We start from the raw sequence: 27,993 nt of genomic DNA on the forward strand, positions 1-27,993 counted from the left end.
CTTTCGCCAATTAACCTTCACTTGTTCGACCTACTTTCCACATTAAAATAGCAAACTCCCTATTCAACCCAGTGATATATTTAGCAAAGAAGGCAACGTATTTGACATATAGTTTAAGCATGCTTCACTTATGACTCAAAGTTTATCTCGCTAAAACAATTTGTCATTTAATTATACTGATTGTCCAGCAGAACAAAGTTCCAGCTTTTCAAATTTGAGGATTTTCTGTATCTTGTGCGATAGTAACTTGAATATCTTTGGGTTCAGGGTCAGGTAACTGGACAAAATAAGGTATACGAAGAGGCAATCTTAGACAATTCCTTCAGAAACTTGCAGATTTTTTTTCCAGATTAATCAGTAAAGAAAATAATGGTTAGTTTAAGTCCTAAACCAGTCCTTAATATATTCAGCATCCTAAATCTAAGGGAGTAACACGGATGCTGCACTATTTCACTATTTTTTAACAAGATAGCAAGGTCATACAGAGTTTATCTGAAAACTATTTCACTTTTGCATGAGTCACAATACCAATGTCATTTTTTCTATCTCTTTTGGCAACTAACATTTGGTTTATCTGGAAAATGTCACTATTAATTTGAATCCTTCTCTTCAAAACTCCCCAAATCCTCCTCACATATTCACAAACAACTTGTTGCCACGGAGGCACCTGGGGACTACACACAAACACACAGAGTCACCCTTTGTTATTACTCACAGTGCCTGTGTGTGTATCAAAGTGTTCCTTCATAATCCCATTGCTCTTAATGTCATTAATGCATCAGGGTGTGTCGGTAGATACATCCATGGTAGAAACCCATTAGCCGGCCAGTGCTGAATGACCCTTGCTGGCCTGCAGCAGTAGCCCATGCAAACCAAACCAGACTTTGTTTAAACTCTTGACTCTGAAGTGTCAGGTGTTCCCTCTGAGGGTGGAAAGAATGACCCCTGACCTTTGGCCCCTGTGACCTATACTTCAACACAAATGGAGGAACAGTGGCATGGGACGGTACACAAAATACACACGGAGAGGAAATCCCATTTGCCTATCATGTCCTTATTCAAACTAACTCCTGATTACACTGAGTGCAAACTGTGAGGCAACATGAAGCACTACACACACACACACTTACACATACACACTATGCCCTTGCCTTAATGCTGGTACCCTAGCACATAGGGGCCCCGTCTTGTTGACCCTCACCAGTAATATGATCCATCTGAGAGCTGAGGTTAGAGTAGGAATGCTGACCCATAGTAGTTGAAGACAACAGAGTGACCAGTTAGTTAAATGTTTATTATATAGATACTATAGACACTCTTTTGTAATAATGCATCACTGCAGCTGTAAAAAATAAAATAAAATATTACATCAGTGGATTCTTAGTGTCATAAAGTATTTTGCATCACACATTAACTTCCATTCAAATATCCATTCAAAACAACTCCAGCAGCTGTTCCATATCCTGACACATTCAAATTCAGCACTCTCTTCCTGTAGTATTACTGGAGGGCAATTCAAAGGGCATTTTCTAAATACAGGTGTTTGGTTATGTGGAAAGAATTAGTCAAGCTATCGTACTGTAATGAACCTAAAGACACTGGTTCTCTACATACAGGGTTGGCCTTGGGGCTGTACGGGAGCTGGCAACTGCAGATCGCTACGTAACTCAACACATTCCTGTGTACTTTCTCACACCTTGTCTGCAGCTCCTAGTTTCAACTAACTGACTGAGTGAATAACTTAAATATAAAGAACATTTGGAAGAATAAAAAAGGAAAAAAGGAACTCCCAACCTCGCCCAGGAGTGTAACAAAACTTCAACAGGTACAGATAATAAAGGAGCAGTCGAACCATCCCGTAACAATAACACAGGAGATTAGTTAAATGTCTGGTAGCTGCATTGAAGTGGTTACCTCCCTAAACACAACCTGATGGATTACTGTATGGGTACAAGTGTGTGTGTGTCTGGCTTCAATCCATTGCTCATCATACATCACATTCGCTTGTGTCTGGGAGTTGTCTGCTCAGCTTATCGTTTCCCTGCAACAAGTTTTGAATCTGTGTGTGTGTGTGTGTGTGTGTGTGTGTGAGGCAGAGACAGCGAGCGAGAGTGAGTCACAGTCACACACGAGACAGGGTGAATAGATAGGAACAAGGACAGTAAAAAAGAAACAAAAGGCACATTAGTCAGAACCTCGCCAACATTCAGAGGAATCTAGGCTGGTCTTCTAAAAAAAAAACTACTTTGCTTGTCTGATTTACCTATGAAATATGTTGCAAAGGAGCTATGCAGGGAATCAATAGGAAACATGATCCATTAACTACTATATTCATAAAAATGTACCACATAACAACCTGTTAAAATGTGGTGTAAACTAGCAGATATGCAAAGCATGTCGCTCTCGGAGCAGGCAAAGTGACAGGTCTATCTCCAAATCTTTATGTAGCTGGCACAGCCACTACAGCGTGAGTCAAAGTCTGAGTTAATATGTAACCCCTGAGAGCAAGACTTCAGAAGCTTTACAAGGGTGAGAAAAAAGAAATCTCAAAACAACAAAAGTCGGCACAGGTCACAGGGAAGGGAATTGATTTTCCATTTATCTGTGTGTTGACCGACTTTGTTTACATGCAGGAAACAGCCAGAAGGAGACTAGAGACAGGTTGTGAGGCCGTCTGTGATCTCTCAGTGTCCTTTGAAGACCTGAACACAGATGGTGAGCACGTTGAGAGGAGATCCATCATTTCTGACAGGACTCGATCCCTCTATTAACATAAGTCTAAATCAAGACAGACAAAGCCATGTGTTCACTCCGCCTTTCATTCTTTCATTCAACAACATGTGACAGTCACCTTGGACTTGACCAGCATCTGTGTTTACCACTGACTATGACTAGCCTATATCACTAAAACAGAGCGGTAAAGGTCCAAAAGAAAGACACCTGCCAGATAAAGATGTTTCCATTGAGACTTAATGATATTTAGTATTCTACATCACAGTTTTGTCTGTAATCAGTTGATATCAGTCTGTGTTAAAAATCATGGTACACAAGTATCATAGAACTGTGTACACACGGGTAATATACAAATTACATGTCTGTATGAGGTTTATTATGACTCCTTTGGTTTTACTCTACAAGTATTGCCCACACTTGCAGACAACCAACAAGTGACCATCGCTACAAACTTACGGATTTTGGTTTTCTTTGGATCCAACTTGCGGATTTCCCCCTGCAGAACCTGCAGCCGCCCGTGAATCCTGCAGGATCTTCTGAACACCATCCCTGCCTCCATCTCGATACCCAGAAAGATGTCGCTGGCATGTCGGGAAAGGTCGGAAAGTTGGTGAATTATGCTGGTCAGTGTTTGACAGCTAACCTCATCCAAAGAAGAGAATAAAACAGGCTTTTTCAGTTTGCGTCTCCCGGCTTCTTCCCCTTGCATCCAGCCATCCCTCGCCGATAACCTACTCACACGCCGCGGCTCAATACTCCTCTGATGAAAGGGCATATTTAATTTTCAAACCAATAACTCCAGCGGGACGAAAAAAAATGTTCACGGGAGGAAAAAACAAACTCAAAGCTTTAAAACAAACCCAAGACGCACTGCCGTCCTAACGTACGTAACATCTCTGCGGCTGTATAATCCTCCAATCCCGCCATATTTTTTGTTTTTCAAAAGCATGGGACTTGGTGCTGCTGTACACTGGAGACGTTGCTTGCCTCCCCAAGTCTATTCAAATTCAACCAGACAGAGAGCAGGCTGGAGAGAAAGGAGGAAAAAAAACACACACTCACACACACACACACACACACACACAAGGAAAAGTAGGGGGGGAAAGTTCAAATAAAAACCCGGAAAATACTACAACCACCTGTAGCCACTGGATCCGGAGCCAGACTCAGAGAGGAGAGTTACCTGCATTCACTCGGAGTCAGTGGAGCGGGCGGAGGGAAAACCTGGACCGGAGTCTTCACAGAAAAACTGCACCCGGAGTCACATGGCCGACTGATAAAACTAGGAGAAAACACACAGTGAAGATTGATAAAATAAACAATCATTATGTCTGAAAGTTTTCCATATAAACTAAACAATTATCGTCTAAACGGGATGATTAAATGCCCTTAATTCGTTTTTTGTTTTTTTACCTTGCCAATTGAGGGCACATTAATTGGTTATCTGATAGACTGGGAGCAGTTAATGGACTTTGGATGGTTAATCATTTCACATTCAAATTCAGAGTAAAAACGGAGGAAGCTGCCTTTTATTATCTTACCCAGGATTGAACCCATAAAAGCTATCCATACTACCAGTATGTTATACTAAAGAAAAATGGCTTTTCTTACTTTTTAAATACAACTTTTGGTGGGGTATTTTAAAGTATACAAATAAACAAATTGTTAATGTAGAGATGACACGTGGTAAATGTCAGGTTAGCTTCGTACGGCTAATGTAGCCTAACGCAGTGTTAGCACAAGTCATCTGACCTACAGTAACCAACTAGTTACAAACAGTGTCGTTTTTGTTTATAGCTGGCTAGTGCAGTTATCTGTGCAAATACCTAAAGAGTATAATATTGTTCTTTTTTTTTGGCAGTGACCCGCCAAAAACCCAAATAGCTAGCTACTGACAAGCTAGGCTAATTAGAAATGCCAGTCATGTTAGCTTACAATTTTTCGTCGCTGCATTAATTTGTCATCGGTTCCCAGACACTAACGATGAAACGTACTTGCGGGATATTTTAGGAGTTTGCTCATACCTTTCGAAATAACCCTTGGACAACCCACTCTGTGAACACTTGTCTGATTTATCTCCACTGTGTGTGTACAGAGCATGTTTGTCCAAAGCCTGTGTCCAGTCCACCACCTCCTCACATTCCCACCGCTGCTCTTTAAATTCCAAAGAGCAAACTGTCCTCATCAATAGCAACATACCATGTGCCCGGCTCAGTTTCAAAATACACAGGTCACAAGTTCAGAGGAATCTTTTGGAAAGTCTGGATGGATGACAATGTCTACTGGGAAAGGGGTGTGTCTGTAGTGTTTAATGCGCCTCCTGGTGTACCCACGTGGACACAGCATCTTTAAAAAAGCCCCCCCATGTGGTCCAGGCTGGTCTGTCTTCATTACTCAAATATATAGAAATCTTCAAATTCCTTCCCAGCTGCTATGTAGCCTAGTCTGTGTGGCAACAGTTTAACAAGTTACTCAAGTCTACAGTGCAAACGGCTGATACAGCTGTTCTCTGCAGTGCTGACTCTTGTCCTGCACTTCCCATCATGCATGGAAAACACCGAGGGCGAGGTGTATCCTCCTGTTACACATCAGTGACATCCGCATTTGTCCTCCCCTCAGCGCAAAATGACTTTGACAGGAAAACAGCTTGAGGATGACACAATCACCATTGGTGGAAAAAAGAAAGGAACAAGCAAGCCTAAAGGCTATTTTTGGTATCCCTACATTGCCTCTTTTTTTTAATAAAAGTTTTCACCAGAGTGATGCATTTCTAGTTCATTGAGAAATTACTTATAATTACGTTATATTTGATCTATTTATGCCTTTTCACGGGTTAAAATGTCTCCTGTGGAAAATTTTGGGAGCTATCAGTTTTTCACTTTATCTGTATGGCAGACAATCTATGAAAGACAATGACAAAGCTTGAAGACACAAAGCATAAACACACAATTATAAAATAATAAATAAATAAAAAATAGAAAGGTAGGCAAACTGTCCAGTTCTGGAGATGAACATAAGTTTAATCAAGATTAAATATATGCCCAAAAAGATCTTGCAACTCTTAAGAGATCCAAACAAGTGAAAACAATACAAAAAGATGAGCTTCTCTGTCTGTCATGTCAATAGAGTCTTACAGGTTTTATACTTGCTATGAATTTTGGACTTTCATTCGGGGTAAAATGTATACATATATCTCATTCACCATATTTTACAGTGCATTGATTCTCCAAACCATAGCCTTCTTCCACATTTAAAAACCCATACATAAACTCATTTGTAGAATTATTTACATACAAGGCTTGAACAAGTCAACTCAAACCATTTGGTGGACAATAAGAAACTTAAGAAAAACAAACAACACGTCAGAAATTATGGGAACTTGCTTGAACTTCATGGCTTGGTTAAGCCACAGGTAGTGACATCTTGTTACACAAATCACTGAATGGACAGGAGGCATTCACAGCCTCTAATTAAATAATAATAATAGGACAAAAGGACACTCAGCAAGGACATTGGAGGAGTACTCAACTTGCAAGATACTCCACCTGTGTCTTTAAAGTTTGGTTGCACACAGACATAAAAAGGTACAAATACAGCTCTAATAAGTGTGATAAAGTGAAACCAAATGCCTCTGAAACCCACTGTCACTGACACTCCCCATTGTACAACCATCATTCAGATTCAGACAGTATACAGATGGTACAGCACTGCTCATAATGCACCTGGGTGGTAGGTACACAAAACATGCATACTCAATGTGAAACTGAACAACAGAATGAAGCGAAGTTATGGCAACAAAACAAAAAACGAAAAAAATGAAAAAAGTCGAGTACATTTCAGTGTCACAACTGAGTTAGTAAGCAACCACGTCACCCAAGACACATTTATAAGTACATCTCAGTTTATTCAGGATTCACAATGTTTGAGGTGACAAGTTGAGTTGATTCATACCAGGATGAAAAAAAAACTAAAACACCAGCACTGTACTTTGTGTTGATTTGTTTTTTTTTAGCGCTTCATAGATGTAACAGTGTGTCATGTCCTCCAAAACATGTAATCTTAATTGTTAGATGTTACTTGTGTGTCAGCAACTCCAAACACACAGAATGATAAACACAAAAATATTAATATAAACACCTGTCCCTAATACTATGTCCCTTTTCTTGATTCTTTTGTAAAGAACTGATGAGAAAAGGACAAATTGACAATTTCGTGTGTGGCGTAACCACACAGACAGGGACTGTCGAAAAGCACTGATGCAACTGGAACCAACTGAAACAGCATCACACAGAAAAAAAAAATATTCATAGGACAAAGGGAGAACAAATATTTATTATTAAGTAATTTGATTTTAACCTTTTATTCTGAATCACACACTGAGATGTTTAAGTTTACAAGGCCAGAGGGCCCGCAGCCATACTTTACCATGTGCATGTTATTTTGTAGTTTCTCACTTTACGCCCATGACTTCATTTGGAGTTGACCCTAAACAATGCCTCCTTCATAAATTGTGCCTGTAAAGTCTCTAAACTATAACACCTACTCCCGTTACACTGTGTTAATCGGATTGTATCAAGAACTAAAGATGTAAAACAAGACTGTTTCTGCACGGGAATAAGCCATAAAGAGCACTTCTTCCACTTAACATCCTCTCAGATCTTCATATAAGCATGGTAGCTCAGGAGGAGAATGACGAACTACTGTTTTAACAACAGAAAGGATGATTAAGTTTGTGTACATCTGTGTTTTTTTAATGTGTGGGTGAATCTTGGCAAAGACCAGAGGCTCTCTGTGGAACAAAGGTATAGTGTTATGACGTACATTGTCTGTGTTCTCGTGGGATAAACAACCACTATTACCACCAAACAGGAAACATTTGGCTGACGAGAGCGCTGGAGTCGCTTGGTTTCCGTTCATGGTTATGAAAGCATCACTCAGGGCAGAAGCAGCCACAAGGCCACGTTGGACAGTGTCGGGCTGGAGCGGTGACCCAAGACGAGCCCGGGGGGCGAAAAGTGGTCAACTACAACATGAGAGCGAAGTCCTACAGCTTGGTCTATGTGAGCGCAGCGAGGACAGGTGGTGAATTTACAACAGGAATACACACTCCTCTTCCAAGGGCTCGATGACAGGATCTAGCATGGGTGTATCTTGGGACACGCACACACACACACACACACACACACACACACACAGTACATACATATTAGTCAAACCTCCAGACTAGAGACACACACACACACACACACACACATACACACAGTACATACATATTAGTCAAACCTCCAGACTAGAGCTCCAGATGTGTCTCTTTGTCACCCTCTGGTGGTTTTTGTCCAGAACACATCTGGTTATCATGTTCTCCTTCACACATACACACACACATACAGGCTGCCATCGCACAAATCTCCACCTACACGCACACACATACACACATATATCAACGTACACACTCCTTGGCTCCCCCTGTGTCTGTATTCAGGCTTATCTGGTGTAGTAGACTCTGTAGTAAACACTCTTGGAGCGCCAGAGTGAATAGGAGTTGTCAAACTTGAGCAGGTAGACTCCGCGGCCGGGGTACTGGTGGCTGCCGGCGTACACCTCCTCATGACAGTCTCGCCGGTACACCGGCACAATCTCATCCACCTGAGGCTTCCCTGCCTCCTTCTTTGCCTTCTCCTCCTCAGTGGGAGGATCACCTGTAGGTAGAGGAACCACAGATCAGGCCAAGCAGAGAGGAACAGGACAAGACTCATTTTAAAAGCTTCATTACAATTAAGCAGTGCTGCTATTTAATATTTTAAGGACTTAGTATGGGTGCCTCAGTCCTGAGCAAACAAACAAAAACACATACACAAATGGTTATATTTATGATAAAATGTGATAAGACCTACTATGCAAAACGCACCGACAGTGGACCCAAAACAAACACATAACAACAGCACACATTTCAACGGTAAACTTATCTTCCAAAGACTAATGTGTACAGCGTATTTAACCGATAAATCCAAAATGATCTGCAGCACAATACTACCTTATATCTTATCAACATATCACTAGCATTCATCTCTATTCACACCGCTGTGGAGTCCAACATGTAGGATTGTGGATGTTTAACAATGGCGTTGGCAAGTTGTGAATATGAGATAATAAAATATTTTCTATAACAACGGTTAGTTATTAATCTCTCTGCAGGCAAATAAATGCAGGAAAAGAACATGATACATGATAGCAGAAATGACTCACAAAAAGTGCTTTGTATTCGAAGAGCAACCATGACGCCATGGCTCAACATGTCATTACATAGCAGAACAATGTGGTATATAGAGTCTATAACTATCTGATCTCATAAGGGCAATCACAACCCTGGTATATCATTTCCAATAATGATGCAACATTTAGAGAATAGATAACAAAGCACTATTTTCAACTCTTGGAGAGTGAGTCTGTATTGCACACTTTTTGGTTACATAATCATGAACACGTTATTTAAGGAGAGCCTACTCAGATGTGTCACTGCCACCCCACCAGAGGATATTTGTATGAGACACACCACAGGCTTACTGTTGCACCCATACCCAGCTCACCATCATCATCCTCATCCTCATCACTGGACTCTGACACGTGCACGCTGACCGAAGCGGAGGCGGCATCCGTCCACTCGAAGAAGACCCCGAAGCCGATGTCATAATAGTCCGTGGCAAACTCCCAGAACAGGTAGGAGCCCTCCTCGTGGGTGGGGACGCGCACCGTCACCACCTCGCCGCGGCCCACCGTGATCACGCTGTCTGCGTCCTGCCGGATCTTCTCCTTGAAGTCCTTGATCTGCGGCCGTGTCCACATGGAGGGTGCGGCGATGACAGGTGGGGAGTCAGCTGTGACGAAGGACAACACAATCTTTACATCAACTTGTTTTTGTCTGGTTTTTTTTTTGGTTTTTTTTTTACAAGCAATCTCGCTATGCATTCATACATTATACTAAACTTTTTCTTTTTTTATTTTATTTAAATAATCATTTTGTGCGTGTTCATTTCCTCTTCTGTAAGCAAAATGTGTGGCTGGATGATGCCTAAACTAGCAGGCTATCATGTATCACTTGTTCCAGCTCTTCCTTTCCCTGCAGGTCACATCAACAAGGACACAGCAAATAAGAATCAGGTTTCAGGTTCAGTATAAAGCTTTGTTTGTTTGACAGAGCCCCCCCTCTTCTGCCTTCCAGCCCTTAGCTGGCAACAAGGATGAAAATGTAGATGTAGATTCTCTCTAAAGTCAACTCAAGTAAGTGTGTTTGTTGTCGATGTTGTTGCTTTTTACAGCTTCGGTCCACCAACCTAATAAAGGTCCATTCTCTGAGACCTCCTCTGCCGGCTCGGGCTCTGGCTCTCGGTCCATGCTCTCAGAGTACGAGTCTGACTGGCCTCCATTGACTGTTGGAGCTTCTTCGCCAGCAGGTGGTGAAGCTGCACACAATGGTCCCGCTGCTGAGGCGGGGACAGGTTCCCCGCTGTTGAAGTGGCTGGAATCCAGCGTCCCCTGCACCATGGAGTCGGCCTGCTGCTGCTGCTTCTGTAAGGCCGCCTGGGACGAGAGGCACACAACACCGAGTCAAGACGCTGAAAACCAGACTAACAATGCTTTTGGAGAAAGCATACACTTTACCCTGTTATGGCTGAAATTATTATCCTGATCAATTTGTGCAATAATGTTTGTCACTATCCAATTTACTTAAACTCTCCATCTTCTGTCAGGATTTCGAGCAGCTTCTTTCTGCACGTCAGAGGTTTTGTTGTGTACTCATTGAGTGTGTGGGAAGATTTAATCCATAAATTTTTTAACAATTTATGTAATGTCTGATTTTTTTATACAACATTTTTAATAGCCAAGGTAATGATCCTTGACCTGCTACTAAATGTTATCAATACTTGGGGCATTGTTCAGCTCAGTGGTTAGAGCAAGCGCCCCATATGCAGAGGCTATAATCCGACCACCGGTTTGATTCCTCCGGTGGCCCTTTGCTACATGTCATTCCACTGCTCTGTCTTCCCATTTCCTGTCTCTCTACAGCCGTCCTATCAATTCAATTTAAAAAAAACTGTGCCAATAATTAATCTCAAAGCTTCCACATTACTAGACTGTAGACACTCAAGTATGGATCAATAAAAGTCTCTCTGTCGGTCAGTGAACACATCCTACCTGTTGCTGGGCCAGCTGGACCTGGTAGAGCTGCTGCATGTACTGCTGGTAGTGCTGCTCCTGAAGCTGACGGATGAGGCCCAGCTGCTGCTCTGGGCTGTTGGGGTACTGCTGGGCAGCATACTGCTGGAACTGTACCGCTGTCTGGGCATTTAGCGCCGCCATGATCTGTTGTCTGCGTAAAAGAAAAGAGCAGTAAAGTTAGTAAGGAAGGAGATACAGATATATGGAGTGGTGACAATGGCTGTGTTTGTTTTCTACTTGGGAAGACAACGAATGATTTTATGATCAATGCAGGTGACTGCAGGAGACAAGCTGGACGTGTTCTACTTCCTGTGGCAACAGTAAAGTGACAACAATGTTTGATCTGACAGTGTCTACAGCTGTGGTTCTATATTTAAGAATAAAGAAGAAGTGAGCAACCAAGAGGAGGAGATCAAATAAACTGCATCAGCTTTAGGGGAAGAGAACCACAGAAGACATCAATCTGAGGTTCTTTGAATAAAAAACGAAGGACAAGTCACACATCAGTGAAGCCTCGAGCCACTTAAGGCAAGGTTCTGTCATTTCAGTAGTTGACTCCCAGGTGGTGCCGCAGAAGGAGAGCAACTGCAGCACCAGGCTCAGAAAACTGCAGCCACCTTGCTCCAGTGAGTGTGAATGTCATGAGACATCATGACAAAACTTCACAGAACTGCATTAGGTCAAACACACCTATTGGGTGGACGAGGTAAACATGTAGTGTTATAGCAGAGAAGAGTTGTAGTGAATAGGGAGTTTGTCTTGTTTGGTTTTTGGCAGAGGGCTGACCCTGCCCAAGTGTCCTTCTTTACAATGAACTCTGTCACAACTCCAGCGCTGAAAAGACAATGCCCCTGTGGATATCGGTATCAGGCGAGTGTGATGATGCTGCTGAACTCAATTCGATATATTATGGGACCACACACATTATGCAAACACACACAAAGCAACACGGACACACATACTTCTGCTGCTCGATCCGTAGCCTCTCCTCCTCTGCCTGTCGTCTTTCCTCCTCCTCTCTCCTCAACCTTTCCTCCTCCTCAAGCCTCCGTCTCTCCTCCTCCTGTCTTTGTCGCTCCCTCTCCTCCTCTTCCCTCCTCTGACGTTCCTCCTCCTCTTTCCTGGGGAGGAGAAAAAACAGTGGATTTTTTAAAATGATGGTAATGGTCAAGTTTTCCTAGTTGCATATAGGACAAACTGAACCTGAGTCTGTATTTAGCCACTGCAGCAGAGGGATCTCCCTCATGGGAACTGCAGATGAACACCTTACCTTTTCTTCTCCTGCTCCTCTCTTTCTATCTTGTGCGAGGTGACGTAGGGAGCGAAGAGGTTACAGCACTTGTTAAGCAGCTTGACAAACTCCACCATGGCCTCCTCCTTCTCCATGTTACCCAGGGAAGCCCACTCTTTCCTGTACACAGAGTGAAATGGAGGTGAAGACAGACAATAGGCAACTGGGAAAGTTGGGCTCAGCAGTTATGTTATCTATTTACTTCCCTTTGGATTAGATATTTTAAAATAACACAAGGAAATGTATTAACGTAGCAACTGCAGCAGTTTTTTTTCCCTCAGTGCACAACAGAAAATCAAAAACTAGAATTGAATTAAGAAAACCTTTTGATATTTCATAGAAAACTGAAAATGTGTGGGATGCCATACAACAGGAGCTTAATTTTGAATTTATAAAGAAGCAATTTTCACCCATACATCCATTCATCCATTTCAATGAACTGTATAAAGAGTTTAGTGAATGGAAATGTGTGGGTGTGCTAAAGTGAATCACAGCTAAATTACTGGAATGCCCACTAGGGTTCAAAGGTCACATGTGCATACATGCACACAGATGTCTGCTGGGGTTACCTGCGGTCGTTGCCGAGGACATCAAAGAAGCCGACCTCCGGTGAAGCATCGGGATTGTAAGGGCCCAGTAACACCTGTTTGTGCAGAGCCACCAGTCGAAGCTTCTCCTCATAGGTCGGGTGGAAAGCTTTGCCATCTTTATCTGAGAGGAGCAATGTGAAAGTGATAAGTTTGTGTTTGTTTTTGTTGTTTGCTGCTGCTTGATATTACAATACAATACACCTTTATGCACCAGCAGCAGCATAAATACTGTCATGTTTTAGACTAGAGTAGGTACAGAGGAACTGCATTGTTGAACTGCTACTTATTCTTCTCAAAATAAAAAAACATTATCAGTCTAATTCAACCACCTGTCAAGATCATGTGACATTTCTTTCATTGAAGCAAAGGTTGTGCAAGAAGATTAATATACACAAGCAATCAGACCTAACCCTAACGGACAAAAAAAACACACAAAGTGACAACCAAGTCCCAACCTGTTTGCACAGTCATCACAAGTATACTGCTCTGGTGAAATCAACACAAAAGCCCAGCGCGTTAGATGACTTAACCATGTTCAGGGCATCTGCAAAGTAATTATTGACGTGACCTAGCCTTAAATCACAGTGTATTGATTTGACGAATTTAAAAGCTGACAGGCTAGATCTGAAACACTGGTACAATACAGATACACTTGCTATTTTTGGAAAACATTACTGACACGACTGATGTGAGGCTTTCCTCTTCAAACTCCAAATAAATGGGATACATGATGCATTTAATTTTTGCAATATAATCTAAGTTGTCATGTCGCGTGCAAGAATGACAAAGTGTAGCTAAGTGATGACATTGATGTCAATGATTTCTCAAAGTGGATGCCATTTACTCAAATTGTCCAGCTGAAATGTAAATGCCCTTTTAGCCTGAATGCATCCAGACCACAAATACAAGTAATTTGCTGACAGGTTTACTCGTCTTTCCTGTTGTAGTAGTATAATGGGGGCTGTAGAGATGTGAGGAGGCAATGGAACTTTAAAAACAGGCTGCTGGCCATTCACCACAATGAAAGCTGGGTGTGTGGTTATGAGCAGTACTGTGAAGTGCTTTTAAAGAGCTCGGCCCAGGACTGTGGGCCAGTTTTTATCCACAGGGCTTAATTCCTTCAGCCCAGCAGGAACCTGTCAGGGTCTGAAATGTTAGAGAAAGATCTGTGGAGCAAACTAACTGGCCAGCAGGCTCCCTTCAGGCGGAGCTGTGGCAGGCAGACAGGCAGGGCAGGGCGTGTTTAACTCTCCCAAACGTAGCCTACTACAACGAGCCACTATTTCAATCTGATCAATTACGTCTTGCAATGCATTACTACTTTTGTAATTAGCCAATCCATGGAGTCATGCAGCCGTGTGTGACGAGTCTGGCGAAACCACAATAAGTCCACACACACAGCACAGCACAGCAGGGAGCAGCAACGACTAGCAAACAGCAAGTCGGAAATGTTTCTCAGGCCACACACGGCCACAGACGGACCGGCTCGGGAGTGCCGTGTTTGTTTTACCCTTTAACAACCGGCTAACCGCCTCTTAGCCGCTCGTTAGCCGTGTAGCTAATGTAACGTTGCGGCTGACAGCAGCGGCAGCCCCGGTGGTGACAGCTAGCAGCTACTGTTAGCAACCTGCTAACCTGGAGACGAGTGGCTCGGTCGTCTCTCTATTTAACGGTCGTTTACAATGGAAACATAATTTCTGCGTCGGTGCAGCGGGAGAAGAGCAAATGTAAAATATATATATATACCTTTGAAAAATTTAAGAGCCATCCCGTAGAGCTCTTGAAGAGGAAAGCCCCATTTCCTCTCTATCGCAGATTTGGCAGTCTCTCCATCTTCGCCCCCAGCGGCGTCCGGCGTATCGGTCTCGGGCTCCGCGGGTTTGATGTCCGGCTCCTCGACCTGGCCCTGCTCGCCCTCCGGGTCGGGGCTGAGGGTGAGGCCATCGATGGAAACTTCGAGCCGGCTGGAAGTAGCGCTGTCGAGGTCGCCGCTCTGAACCTCTGTCGCCATCATGTAGACTGTCAGCTGAAGCAGCCACGTACCTACTTCCGGTTAGACTTGGCGGAAGTTCCGGGAGATTGATGTAAATAATGACGACGCTCTAACAACTGATTAGAGAAATATTTACATAGGCCCACTTTTTTATTAGAGTATATTCTTTCATATTTTGTTGTATTTTGAGAACAACATGATTTTCAACAAATGTGTTAATTTGCCTTAGAAAATATCATTTTTCATTTCTGTGAATACTGTATTACTACGGTATGAAAACCTTATAATCATTTTATCATGTATTCATTTATATTCTCATTTAGTATATATGAAGACCTCATATTTAGTTTTGTTTATTTGTTTAAAAATTGGGAGGGTGTTATATCCTATCTTGGCAGTAAAGGGGATGTGGAAGAGTGAGAGATCTTCTTTCTTTTCTTTTTTCTTCTTTTTTTTTATTTAGAAAATGCAAGAAATAAAATTCCAGTCAATTTAGTCATTAAAAAAAACTGTGACCAATACATTTCACAGCTGAAAATAAACCTGTCAGTGCTTTCTGTTAGTGAAGGGGATGGAGAAGCGTGTATATCTGTTTATTTCAACTTGTAAATATGAATTAAAACCTGACAGATAATTAATAGTTTAAAAGACACAATAGTCAGTCTTTTGTTTTGTTTTTTTAGAAATGCAAGAAATAAAATTCAAATCAATATATTTATTAAAAACTGTGACCAATATATTTCACAGCTGAGCTGAAAATAAACCTGTCAGTGCTTTCTGTGGGAAACCTAGACAAGTTTTCAAAACTTCAATATTTGGCATTTCTGCACTGAATGACATTTCTTGCCACACTAATGCCAATTTATCTTGCAACAGCAAGCACTATTGATGATGTAACACAGATGTCTCCGCAATAACAATGACGATCTCAATCAACTGCTGCCTGTGATAATATTTGCAAGTCTCTCCACTGAGCACTCGTTTCTATTAACAATAAATGTACCATAGCGTCCTTAATACATCCTTCAAATACACATTGAACTAAATAGCACATAAGACAGCTGAGATTTTAACATATACCTGCAAACTTGTGAAGATAATTTACCTGTCTGTCTGCAAGTTGAATGTATAGTGGTAAGGTCAAACTGTGGGCTAAACAGTGGTCGGTCTTTAAAGGTGTGAATATGCTTTTGTTTGTGTCTACAGAGGCAGCTGCCCACTGGAAATGGCTGGTAGAGGTCCCAAGGGCTTTTTACTGTTTGATGTTTGAAAGTGCAGTCTGTTTACCACAATATATCAGCATTGATCAGCAACAGAGCTGTGTTTTATTAATCTAATTAAAATGTTAAATCCTCATCATGGGCTGCCAAAGTGAAAATGGCTGTACTACATAAAATAAAAGTGAAACTGCACTGCAATCTCCTTGCAGTTGCAATGCTGAATTTGTATGTTTTATCAGCCATATCTGAGGTGCTTTGTGGGCACAGATGAAGAGTATAATGTCTATTTCATGATCATGATCTGCTGGTAGCTTTCACAAAACCAATCAGTGAACATTACAAAAGATCAGGAACTTCAACAGCCTGATTTTAGCATAGCAATCTGGTCTGTGCACACAGGCAATACCCAATTAGGGTCCTCAGACAAAGCAACTTGTGAACTGTGAATGCCTGTACCAACAATCACATCCTACCTGAACAACACTTGATGTGTCAAAGTACAAGATTGATAAGTGCTATTGTGGAAGTGAAAAGACACAATGCCCATCAAGTAATTTTCCTAGAGCGATCAACAAGAAAGTTACTGGAGAAATGTTTTTACAGGTCTGGCTTAATGCTGACTTACTCAGAAATGCATTACGTTTCCCAGTGATTCAATGCAGTACAAGCTGTATCTAATTAATCCTTTGCCTGTGGTAAAGAGCCTGTAAATCATTTGTTTTCAGTTCATATTGCAGCAATCATGTCAACCCACACCCAGAGCAATTAAATATGAGGCACAAGATGGATGTGTTACAGCCCAAGTATGTAAAAAAAAAAAAAAATCATGATCATGCAAATCATTCACATTGAAATATTATTGCAAGATCCACAGACCATAAAAGGTAATTCCTGCAAATCTAGTCCAAATGTGGTGAGCAGATCAGTCTGTCTGTGATGCTATCTGATCTCTTGACTTGATCCCCCTCTGAAGCAAATGATGAGCCATTCAATAACAAATGACCAATCCTACAGTTTGTGTATTGAGATCAACTTTGTTACCACTGACAGGGGACAGGAAGTACTATCATACTTAAAAACATAATGTATGTTTGTATGTATGAATGTTGTTGAATATGTCTCCTTGTGAGATCTATATTACAGAATGCTTAATAACCTTAATGCTTACATTTATTTTATATCAAAAATATTGAATTGAATGTATTCCTGCAAAAATAACTATAAGTCTGTCACATGTTTCAGCCTGAAACTAAAAGTATAGAGCATGGCAGCTGAAATATATGGGAATATGTTTTGGCTGTGCATGCAAAACAATCTTGAATCTGACTGTCAGTAAGTGTATACTGTATATATTGCAAAAAAAAAAAATCCATTCATTTCTGTTATCATCTAGAAACACACACTGCAGCCGCTGTGAGCCTCTAACCCGTTGAGGAAATGGCAGTTTCCGACTGTCCTGCTTTGAAGGCTACAGGTCCATTATTGCTTCATCCATTCCAAAGCGGATAAATGTTTTCTCTACCGATGTGTATTGAGCATGCAGATTCCATTAAAACCCCTTTAAAGAGACCTGCGGCCGCTCCACCGGCTCAGGTGTGATGCGTTCACACCTTGGCCGGGCTGCAGACGTCTGAAGTTGCAGCACGGCCGCTGCAGTGCCAGCCGGCACTGATGGCTTGCCCATTCACACATCCAGACAGCATCACCTTTGATCACGGGGGGATTTAACTCGAGCCAGCGGCGCACAGGTCTCAAACTCAGTCAGTCGCTGGAGATAAGACGTAGAGGATCATGTCTGCAGTTCATGGGAATATGCGCGTTGGAGACCTGAATCATTTCCAGATGTATCACGAAGGGCCTCTGCAGATGAACAGCATGGTGAACTCAGGTAGGTTGGCTAAAGCGGTTACAGTTTCAGCTCATCTGCTTCGTTAACAATAACATAGGCCTGCTTTTAGCTTGGACGCACAACGCCGATTCTGTGCGTAATTTACGCACAAGTTCTCCTTGGCGCCTCCTTTCTTTAACTGAACTGACTTTTCTTTTCAGATTATGGAGCCTCAGATGTGACAAACTACTTTAACTCTACAAACTCCGTACCGAGGGCGGATAAGTGCGTCGCCATACTGACCCACAGGAGAAAGAGAACCAACTTCACCCAGCAGCAGATTGAAGTGTTGGAGAAGGTTTACTCGGACACTAAATACCCTGACATCTACCTGCGAGAGAGACTGGAGGCTCTGACCGGGCTCCCGGAGTCCAGAATTCAGGTAAAACCCGAACTTAGATGTAATAGTCTCTCTTTATTTCGATCTAGTTAGACTGAGTTGTATCACTTTTACTGTTTACTTCAGTTTTTTAATCCACCCCTCCTCCTACAAATCTTCCAGGTCTGGTTTCAGAACAGAAGGGCCAAGTCTCGTCGCCAAGTTGGCTCATCAGTCACCATGAAGGTTGCCAACCCACCAGCAGCTGGACCTTTAAGCCAGCTCCAGACCAGGATGGGTCCCGAGAAAGGTAATTATAATTCATATTTAAACTCTTTTTCCTTAATTGAAATTCACCTAGGTTAACATAACAACTGTGGAACTATGATAGGGAGAGCACAGCATGTTTTTGTTTTTGTTTAATATATCTTACATTTCAGTCCTGCTTCATTCTCTTTTTGCTTTGTCTTTCAGTTTATGACAACAGTCATACTGCAGAGCCACACAGGATAGGAGGTTTTGCATTGGATGACAGTTTCAGACCTACAATGCACCAAAACACTGAGGACCCACATCGGACCGGTCTGCCCACCAAACCCAGCAGCTACGAGCACACATCTGTCTCCTGCATCTATGAGAAGGAGGGAACCAGAGTGAAGCCTGAGCAGATGCAGCGACATGAGCTGAGCGTTAATGTCCCATGCTGTAACGTCCACCTCTATCCCAAGGAGACCGAGCATCACCCCAAGATCGAAGCCAACATGAACCAGGGCAACCAGGGCCCAAAGGTTCTGGTGGAATATGATAATTTCCCACCCAACAAAACCATTGGACCAGAGATGAAAGTTGTGATCCCTCCCATCCCCACCCAGAATAACTTCAACAGGTCGTCACCCAAGGATAACAGATGCCAAATCCAGTACCCACAAGTGAGACCCACAGCGGACAGGTTCACTCACTTTTCCCCAATCCACGCCAATGAGGCACAGGACTTCACTGATTCAGACTCTGACTGGGAAAACGAGGCTATGGCTGGCTTTGGTGGCTTTATGTGATCTGTAATAAGAGCTGATGTAAAGAAAACTGCATGTATCATAAGAAGTGATATACAGTTGTTCGTCTGCATAAAAAGGAAAAATTGTATTTATTGTAAAATAGTAATAAAACTGTTCATTGTAAAAAGAAATATTGATTTGTTTCTGTTGTTAATAAAGACCAAAATGTGGAAAACCATATACTGCTTTGCAATATTATGTTTAATATAAAAAAGACGGAAACATTTATATACAACTGCCCTGAGGCACTCTCATATACAACTTTACAAAACTGAAAAAGGAGATTCTCTAGGAAAAACTGCTGACTTGAGTTTTCAGGGTTACATCAGTGATGCAGGCTTTAGTGTGGAGGGTGGGGAGGGGGTGGGGGGGTGGAGCAACAGCCATGCCAAATGTGAAAATGCAAAGATCATTTTAGGGAGTAAAAGGCATCAAAACCCCAGAGTGTCTCCTTTATAAAAATACCAAAATCTCTTTTCAGTGCACACAAAATTACAAAAGTCATTTCTGAATACATTGCAGAAATGTCAAGGATAGTCCTAATAATCAGAGATATTGTACAATTATCTACAATAAACAATTTTATAAAACATTTCTTTAGCCTCCCCTGTGCTTCCCATCAGCGGAGCAACAGAACCCAACACTTACAGGAGGAAACTTCAGAGAGATAGCAAAATATTGTTTCATAACCATACACACCTACTCAAAAATAAATAAATATGGACTATAAAAACTCTAAGAATCGATGTTTGGCACAATGAACCAATAAATAACCATTGAAAGTTTGGAGAAGTGAATTTGTGGCAATAGATATTGAAAGACTCTTTCCGATTTGTGTTCAATTGGGCGCACAAACATTTCCATACAATAAAATGGGTGGGTAAAATACTCGTGACATCCTCCCTCCCTTGCCAACGCATCAGGAGCTTGGGCTGAGTCGTTTCACCGGGACATCCAAATTCAAAGCTTGTGTAGAGGTGGTCCACCACATCCATGCAGGCTTTTGTTCAGTCTATCGACAGTTCAGGTGAAAGCACCATCTCAAAAGACAGAATTAATGGACCACACACTTGCGTGTGTGCATGCACCTGTGTGTGGTGAGGATGATGCAGGTCCTCAGACTGCATTGGTGTTGTTGGCAGCAAACGCATGCAGATTGCCCAGCTGACTAAGGCCACTCTGGATGTGTGCCACGTGGATCTCAACATTATTCTGGAAGCAACTGGAGACAAAAGAGACAATATAAGAGACTTACATAGAAAATGCTCATGACTTATGCATTATGCATAATGCATTCAATTTCAACACACACAAAACCATGGCCCATTCTGTCCATTTGACTGTACGGCAGTTTAATGGAAATGCAGCAGTAGATTCATTTACCTGAGGTTGGAGGGATCAATTGATGCCTTAATATCATTAAGGGAGTCTGTTAGAGATTTGAACTCAAACGAATTCAGGTCCCCTCCATCTGCCAGACACTGAAACAAGCCAAAAATAATAGATAAAGAACATGTCATCAAAGTGTCACTGTGTAATAAAGACGATTTTTAAAGTTTTGACGAAGATGCTCAGAGTTTCATTCACCAAAAAGATGATTTCATCTAGGAATAAATGCAATTCAAACTTAAAACAGTGAGAATTGTCCAATGTCATCCTGATGTTTGTTAAGTCATTTGAAAGCAGACGGCAGCAGTGTTGATGTTGATGTTGATGTATCCTCTACCTTGATCTGTAGGAGGAGAGCAGTGAGGCGGGAGATAAGGTGTGTGAGGCCGGGGTTGGCCACACTCTGCTGCCCGTCCTTCATGGAGCTGCTCAGTTGCACCATCTGCTGGGCCTCTTCTTCACAGCGCCGCCGCAGCTCTGTGGGATGGTCAGCTGGAACCATGCCCTGATCCGGGGCCAGCTAGACAAGTACAGAAAGCTGTGTTAGTCATAGGTTGAGATGGAACAGTGCATGAAAGTTTCCTGTACGTTGCATCAGTGGGTGATGGGATTGATGCGTTTCCACCAACTTACCTCACAGCAAAACTGCTGAACTTCATGCAGCACCTTGTTGAGATCTTTATTGAGCTGCTCTAGTTCGAGCACTGTGGTTGCATATCGCTTCTGGAAGTCCAGGTCAATGGGCATCGAGTACGACTTCTGAACATCAAGCACAAACATAAGTTGGATGAGCTTCAAGCATGAATGTCAAAACATTATTATGTATTGAGGAAAATTAAAAATAAATTGCGACTGTACCAGTTTCTCTGCCTCTGTGTTCATTTCTTTCAAGTGCTTGATATGCTCTTTCTTGATCATGAGGATTTTGGACAGTCTAGTCTAATTTGTAAAAAAAAATGAGACACAGAATGTGTTAGAACAAAGAGTTAAACATTTTCAGGATGTCACCTTTTGGTTTTCCATTTGACAGCATTTACCACTTGGACCAGGAACTTGACAGGAAATCCTCCCAGAGTATCCCCCTCAGCACCGGGCAGTTTGTTCCTCCATGGTGACTGGTTGATAAGAGGGTCACTATCCTGTTACCAAAAAGAAAAAAGAAAAAAAAATCCAACAGTGGAGTCATTCATCTTCATAAGCAATGCAGAGGCCGAGATATGCCATTCTTCTAAAGGATTGCTCTCGTCCTATCAATTTATTTTCATGAATTCACTCTTTCACAGAAATAACACAGGACAAGGTTTGCTTTAAGATTCGTGGACTTAAGCCCTTCATGATCAATCAATACATTTTGGACTTTATTTAATGTGGCACAACCAGAGCTGTCTGTCCTATAAATCTCCCCACAGACATAGCATATTTAAACCAAAACCAAAAAAACATTTACAACAACAATACCTAGTCATAATTATATGATTAAGTGATGGGACAGCACATAAATGTGTTATAAGACACTGATTCACATTACCATAAGGACAGGGGTGGCAGCGGACGGGTAGGGCGCTCTGGGTGGAGTCATGAGGTTTTGCATGTAACGTGTTGTCCGGTGCTTCTGCGCGAAAGCTGAAATGGGCATGGTCTCATTGGGCTCGTTGCTCTGGAACACACAATCATCACAAGAATGCATTGTGAAACTCCTTCAAGAAAAGCTATGGTAAAACTTAATTTTCAATCACGCTGCACTGTAAGTTATATAACGGCTGACCATTTAGATTTGTTGCATGTATAACCTCATATACTCAGGTAATATTGACCCTAACACATTTTCATGTTAAAATGTAGTTGTGCTGCTTGCCCTTAAGGAAAAGGTTCATGTGATAGCAGTGTGAGGAATCAAGGAAGGATATGTCCTGATAGATAAGACCGAATCAGGAAGTGAATGTGATTGTCTTCATCTTTGTTTCCAGAGGAGGCGCCAAAATATAAGAATAGTTTGGATACCGGGCGTTAAAGTAGCTAAAAGTGATGCGTTTAAAAATGAAAACATATTAGTTAGGAAGTGGCCTAAAAGCAGCTGTTATTTTAGCAAGCCAATATCCAAATCTCACCAGGACTTCATAGTCAGGCACAGTGTGTGTTCCCAGGCCAGTGCGGTCAAAGGTGACACGGTAGGTGGCAGCACTGGTGTCCACTGCATCTATTTGCCCTGTGAACAACCCATCATGGACCCCACGGAGTCGAGCTGTTGAAGAGAAAAAAACCCTGCATTATAGTAATATAATAAAGATCTGCACGGACATCCATAGTTTTATTGGCCTTTCACTCACTGGCCGTAAAAATATCTGTTTGCTTCAAATTTTGCGCTCCATTTAGGGATAAAATTATCTTTCTGCTCTTCAAAAATCAGGCTAATATTGAAAGTGTAAACTGGATTCCTTTGTGGGTCATTTGTCTGCAATGTCTGTTACTGTAACTGCTCGAATTGATGCATCTACATTTCAAGCATCTTACCAGTGACTTTGGTTCCAATGATGAGAGGCAGGGGGATTTCATCAGGAAGGTCTTTGCAGTTTGAAACGTCAGACAGTTTTCTTTGCTGCAGCAGGCGCATCTTCTGCCTCTTCTGTCTCAGTGCTGTTCGCTCTTCAGCAAAAAACGCAGATGAGCACCTGGATGAGAAAGAACACAGCGCTGTAAGTCTTTGAAGGAACAATCTTATATAAAAAGAAACAGATTTAAATGCTTCATAAATCAGAGAAGGAAAAAGATTGAGTGAAAACGGTGTGTGGAAAATGTTGGCAGCATACCGTCGAGGTTTCCCCATCAGTCTCCTGATTGTTCCCCACTCAACTCTCGTCAGCTTTCTTGTTTTTAAGTTGGGAAAAGACTCCTTGAGACACAGGCAGAACTCATTGTCACCCTCAAAAAGGGGTCTGGAAGAAAAGAAAGAAAGGAATGTTGTTATACCATTATAACAATATGAAAGTTTAAATGACTGTATAACTGTCTACTGATGGGGAAATTGAGACTTTACCTGTCAATGTTGGAATAGAACCACTCATAGATGCACCATTTGTGAGCTTTGGGTAGCTTTAGGAGGTTTCTTAATCTCAGACCTATTTTCTGGGATGCCTTTTTATCTGGTGTCACCACATTTGAAAACTTCTGTAAAGAAAAAAGATTAAACCAAAAGTCAGTCCATCAACAGGTGCATACGCAGTTTTCAAATCAGTAGAAGACTTTCAGTAAAACACAGACCACAGGATGTAAAGGGTTGTATCAGTGTACCCAGTCTGTCTTGACCTCTGTCTGCTTTACAATAAGGGGTAAAGAGAAGGTAATGACTACCATCTCCTTGTAATAAACAAACTTGTCAACATTATAATGAGGACACGTTAGTGTGCCTTTGGAAGTGCAGAAGTTTTAAAATCTTGCAAAAAAGGGATGGAACAAGATAGTGAATTGGATAGACAAAGAGTCCATAGAAGATACACATTGGTTGTAATTTGCTGAATGACTGTGATGTAAATTAATGCTATAGCACAGGTCGACTCAGCTGCCAGTTTACCTCCAGTGTTGTATTTACCCTTAAAAAACTAAAACATGCCCCTTGAAGCGATGTTATGTACATGTTCTAATCTAAGCCATGCTCACAAACAAAGCAGGAGTGGGAAAGTAGGAAATGATTACCCCTTTGTCACAATGAAAACCTCTCATGGTGTGTAGGCTTTACCTGTGGTGTGGTGGTGACCCTCTGACTCCTCCGTGGGGATCTGGAGGGGAGACGCTGCTGCGGCTGCTCGTCCTCCTCCCGAAACAAACGGCTCCTTTTTGAGCTCCGTGTGGGCTGGAAAGATAAATGTGTACAGGAGTTCATCAACAGAGCCAAAAATACTGCAAGAATAAAACTATTTTCATACTGGGCATAAATAGTTGTGAATGTGTTCAATTTTAAAGACACATTATTTCTTTCAGATTTTTCAATGCAATCCTGCAGATTAAATCCAAATTCAGACAATAAAAATGAATGTATTCAGTGCCTCACCGTATCTAACATCTTACTGAATAGTAAAAAGTTTAGAATTCATTGAACAGCATACAAAAGCTCCTTTATTGCAGCATCTTCACAAGTTTAAATCTGTGAACACTGTGGTCCTTACCGTGTCCATTGTGAGGGAGGAATGTCTTCCTCTGGTGTTGTGAGCTCTTGGGAAGCTGTTCTTTTCATTCAGAGTGTTGGACAAACTACCCTCTGCATGGAAACCAATGCATTTATTCATGACAGACAAAAAACTATTCACAAGCAGAAAATGATTCTAAAAATTTGCACTTAAAAATAAACTGGAATATATTTGTCAACACTTCTCTTTGCAGATATACAGTACGGACAAACTGATATGGACAAAAAAATATAGCACAATTGCAGACAGGTGGTTGGTTCAATAGAGTAGTTTACTTCCAGTCATGCTCTGTGGCATGTGGAATAAAAATGCAGAAGAGGCATGTGATTCTGTTTTGGTATCAAACTGAAGAAGAGAAAAACAGAGGGCCACACCTTCCTCAGGCAAGTGCGAATGTCAGAATGTGAGACATAACTGGACTGTCTCAGCACCAACAGTCCACTGTTCGTTACAAAGGGAAGTATTATTGTAAGGCTGCAGTGCATAAACATGTCATCACTAAGATTAATTCTCATTTGGAAGGACAGTGATGCAAAAAAAACAAAAAAACACAGGCACTGGTCTACACAGAAGTCGAAAAAGTAATACAGTCAGCTGAGTCGTCCTTCACCGTATTCTCGACAAATGGGTGACAGAATGGTACAGGCCTGGGTTCATGACCCCTACAGTGAAAGGCTCTGGTGACTCTGTTATGCTGTGGTGGGGGGCATTTTAATGAAATGGTTTGCCCTTAAAGGGACGTGTTACTGCAACCAATAATAAAGGTGTTCTGAATGATCACCTTTACCCTATGATGACACATTTCTGTCCAGATGGAAGTGGTCTCTGCCAGGATGACAACACAGTCATCTGTAGAACACAGGGGGTCACTGAATGGTTTGACGAGTTTGAAAATTATCTGAATCAGGGAATACACATTAAGGTAATGTGTATTCCCATCATTAAAACAGCAAATGAGGCAATATCTTTTGGAAGAATGCCAATCCATTGATCCAGTTTAATTCCAGAGACTTGCAGAATCAATGCCAAGGTGCACTGAAGCTGTTCTGGCACCACATGGTAGCCAAACATCTTACTAAGGTACTTTAAGTTGTTTTTTGTATTTGATTTGTCACCATCTGTATTTCCACCAGGACTGTAGGCTATAATGTTCAGGATGTATAGGTGTTAGCTAATAGCGGGTCAGAAAGAAGTGTAATCCAATAAAGGATTTAAGAATCCTGATAGTTAAGCAGTCAAATGATAGGCTATATGTATCTCTCAGCCAAGACAAGATAAAATTAAGAGTCATTCTGCACCGAAAAAAAGTACATTCTGGCATAATCACATTGCAGTTTCCAGTAGCTCCCATTGTACTTACACAGATGGTGCCAAGAACAAATGTAGAGAGTGATAGATATAGAAATTGCCTACATACCTTTTAGACTGACAAGTGCCTCTGCTGAAGAGCCTGGGGAAGAGGACAAATTGGGCTATATCAATCTACAGTCTCACACATTAATTAACAGCATTAGGGGTAAAAAAAAAAAAACAGATATTCTCCTATCAATTTATGAGGAACAAAGAGCTAAAAAGTAATGCAGCCTATTACAACAATCCTGCATTAAATACCGTCTACTTGAAGACTATAATACACTAGTAAAGAAGTAATAATTATGTCATGATTATTTTAGTAGACAGCGGTGCTTTTGAACTATAATGCATCACAGAAAGATCTGTTGTTTAGACTAACCTGAATGATCTGAACAGAGAGGCCAAAATACTAGAAATGAAGAGAACCATATACTCTGCTGTATTAATTTTGTCAGTTCAGTGTCCCCACTGAGATGAGTGATAACTACATAATGCCAAATTATTTTGCTAATCATGTTACTATGATGGAAAAATATAATCATGCCATGCTCTCTTATTATAAGTTAATGATTTTGTTTTTAACTCCATATGAGTATATGATGTACGTTTACTTTTGCTATCAAGGAAAACGTCTGAAAATCACTGACGTCTACGAGTCCTTTAAATACTGACAGCAGCCAGCTGGGTTAACCTGGAGTTAGATATAGTGAAGGCTAGCGCAGTCAGTTAGGCCTTTACCCCCAAATTCAGCTGTCAAGCACGGCTTTAACATCAGCTGACCATGTCATATCAAAGAAAGGAGCTGAACGAGCTAACGTTACACTTGGTTACGACCCAGAGAGCATATTCGATCACGTTAACTTAGGTTCACTTCAACTAAAAAATACTATTTCAGGTGTTAACTAGCCAGATAACTTGGCTGGTTTCCCTTAACCAGCTTGTCAAAATGAAACACAACGCGTTACCATGCAACTTTAATCTGCGCTAACTACCGTTAAATGTAAAGAAGGTGTCACAGGAGACCAATAATCTATAATCAGAGAAACACATAGCTAGTAGCTAGCGTACACTCTGTGCCAACTGTAACGTTTTAGCAGCACCTTTTGTTATTGCTGCGTGCGATATGGGGTTAGCAGACGTTAGCTCGTAGCTAAGCTAACGTTATTTGTTTACCCAGTTGGGCTAAAGTAACTTGCTCAACTCCTACATTAGCTATGGTTAGCCTCTCGTGCTAACAAGCGTTAGCTGCCCTGGACGCACCGGTATGTCTTTGCGTCTAAAAAAACTGACGTTACGAAGTCTGCCTAAAACTTACGGTATTCATTATCTGGAAAACGGCAGCAGCTTTTAACCAAATATGTATTTTTATCACCCCGGGGCCGTTGTGTGTTTAAACTGCAAAACTCCTTGAATTTGTGTTGTTACTCACTCTCGTCTAACAGCTGGTCCATCTCCGCCATCTTGAATTAGCCGCGCCGCTTTTTCAAAGACCTTGTCAAAATGCATTCTGGGTCGGGACGCAGTCTGGAGGGCGATTTGAGACATAAAAAACACCATAATTCATCAATCCTGTGGTTGGAGATTCATGTCGTTGTATATGTTCAATTCTTACGATCATTTAGTTTACATACAGCTTACTTTTCATACAAAGTGCAACGGGAAATGCTTAGAAAACCGTTTCATAAAAAAATCTGGATTGAATGAACGCACAGCAATAGCCCTCCATTGTTTCATGCAACACTAAAGTTACTGTCACGAATTTGT

At 41.6% G+C, this 27,993-nt stretch overlaps 4 protein-coding genes across 10 annotated transcripts in view; 1 reads left to right on the plus strand and 3 right to left on the minus strand.

Annotated features, from left to right (window-relative positions):
* nhsl1b (NHS-like 1b) overlaps positions 1 to 3,934 on the minus strand; it is a 106,284-nt gene extending 102,350 nt beyond the window's left edge. For all 4 annotated transcript variants that reach the window (XM_085771138.1, XM_085771137.1, XM_085771133.1 and 1 more), the window contains exon 1: positions 3,190 to 3,934. In XM_085771138.1, coding sequence (XP_085627264.1) covers positions 3,190 to 3,508 — 319 coding nt within the window. In that variant the 5' untranslated portion in view covers positions 3,509 to 3,934. The remainder of the gene's footprint in view (positions 1 to 3,189) is intronic.
* A 1,793-nt stretch (positions 3,935 to 5,727) lies between these two features.
* Positions 5,728 to 14,895, minus strand: acbd3 (acyl-Coenzyme A binding domain containing 3). Of its 3 annotated transcripts, none has more exons than XM_085770090.1 (9): positions 14,578 to 14,895; positions 12,811 to 12,952; positions 12,221 to 12,361; positions 11,913 to 12,071; positions 10,927 to 11,101; positions 10,065 to 10,311; positions 9,321 to 9,608; positions 8,017 to 8,432; positions 5,728 to 7,949 (listed from the first exon to the last, which is right to left on the minus strand). In XM_085770090.1, exons 1-8 carry the CDS (start codon positions 14,843 to 14,845, stop codon positions 8,218 to 8,220), a joined length of 1,635 nt encoding a protein of 544 aa, XP_085626216.1. In that variant the 5' UTR covers positions 14,846 to 14,895; the 3' UTR covers positions 5,728 to 7,949; positions 8,017 to 8,217. The 3 variants fall into 3 exon arrangements, with proteins under 3 accessions (XP_085626216.1, XP_085626218.1, XP_085626217.1); XM_085770092.1 differs by having other exon boundaries at positions 5,728 to 7,883; positions 7,973 to 8,432; XM_085770091.1 differs by having other exon boundaries at positions 5,728 to 7,883; positions 7,967 to 8,432.
* A 2,893-nt stretch (positions 14,896 to 17,788) lies between these two features.
* Positions 17,789 to 19,335, plus strand: mixl1 (Mix paired-like homeobox). The gene is made up of 4 exons (XM_085771745.1): positions 17,789 to 17,932; positions 18,094 to 18,314; positions 18,435 to 18,561; positions 18,726 to 19,335. The coding sequence occupies exons 1-4, from the start codon at positions 17,836 to 17,838 to the stop codon at positions 19,304 to 19,306; spliced, it is 1,026 nt and encodes a 341-aa protein (XP_085627871.1). The 5' UTR covers positions 17,789 to 17,835; the 3' UTR covers positions 19,307 to 19,335.
* A 154-nt stretch (positions 19,336 to 19,489) lies between these two features.
* lin9 (lin-9 DREAM MuvB core complex component) lies at positions 19,490 to 27,703 on the minus strand. Of its 2 annotated transcripts, none has more exons than XM_085771743.1 (15): positions 27,659 to 27,703; positions 26,294 to 26,326; positions 24,856 to 24,947; positions 24,429 to 24,542; positions 23,730 to 23,860; positions 23,503 to 23,628; positions 23,207 to 23,364; positions 22,804 to 22,937; positions 22,224 to 22,352; positions 21,733 to 21,834; positions 21,554 to 21,634; positions 21,329 to 21,454; positions 21,033 to 21,215; positions 20,690 to 20,787; positions 19,490 to 20,528 (listed from the first exon to the last, which is right to left on the minus strand). In XM_085771743.1, exons 1-15 carry the CDS (start codon positions 27,687 to 27,689, stop codon positions 20,423 to 20,425), a joined length of 1,644 nt encoding a protein of 547 aa, XP_085627869.1. In that variant the 5' UTR covers positions 27,690 to 27,703; the 3' UTR covers positions 19,490 to 20,422. The 2 variants fall into 2 exon arrangements, with proteins under 2 accessions (XP_085627869.1, XP_085627870.1); XM_085771744.1 differs by having other exon boundaries at positions 27,545 to 27,703.
* Between the last annotated feature and the right edge of the window lie 290 nt (positions 27,704 to 27,993).

The sequence above is a fragment of the Trachurus japonicus genome, chromosome 24, assembly GCF_045865225.1.
Source record: "Trachurus japonicus isolate A0001 chromosome 24, Traja_1.0".
Classification (NCBI taxonomy): domain Eukaryota; kingdom Metazoa; phylum Chordata; class Actinopteri; order Carangiformes; family Carangidae; genus Trachurus; species Trachurus japonicus.

What these genes read in the sequence shown, in the direction of transcription:
- acbd3 (XM_085770090.1), bottom strand. Translation starts at nt 14,845, where the DNA reads ATGATGGCGACAGAGGTTCAGAGCGGCGACCTCGACAGCGCTACTTCC. An exon ending in CTACGGATCGAGCAGCAGAA is followed by an intron (nt 11,102 to 11,912) that starts GTATGTGTGTCC and finishes TCTTTTACGCAG; the next exon opens with ACAACAGATCATGGCGGCGC. An exon ending in AGAGAATGGACCTTTATTAG is followed by an intron (nt 9,609 to 10,064) that starts GTTGGTGGACCG and finishes CCTTCGTCACAG; the next exon opens with CTGACTCCCCACCTGTCATC.
- mixl1 (XM_085771745.1), top strand. Translation starts at nt 17,836, where the DNA reads ATGTCTGCAGTTCATGGGAATATGCGCGTTGGAGACCTGAATCATTTC. An exon ending in GAACAGCATGGTGAACTCAG is followed by an intron (nt 17,933 to 18,093) that starts GTAGGTTGGCTA and finishes TTTTCTTTTCAG; the next exon opens with ATTATGGAGCCTCAGATGTG. An exon ending in CAGGATGGGTCCCGAGAAAG is followed by an intron (nt 18,562 to 18,725) that starts GTAATTATAATT and finishes TTTGTCTTTCAG; the next exon opens with TTTATGACAACAGTCATACT.
- lin9 (XM_085771743.1), bottom strand. Translation starts at nt 27,689, where the DNA reads ATGGCGGAGATGGACCAGCTGTTAGACGAGA. An exon ending in TCAAGTTCCTGGTCCAAGTG is followed by an intron (nt 21,635 to 21,732) that starts GTAAATGCTGTC and finishes TTTACAAATTAG; the next exon opens with ACTAGACTGTCCAAAATCCT. An exon ending in TTCAGCAGTTTTGCTGTGAG is followed by an intron (nt 21,216 to 21,328) that starts GTAAGTTGGTGG and finishes GTACTTGTCTAG; the next exon opens with CTGGCCCCGGATCAGGGCAT.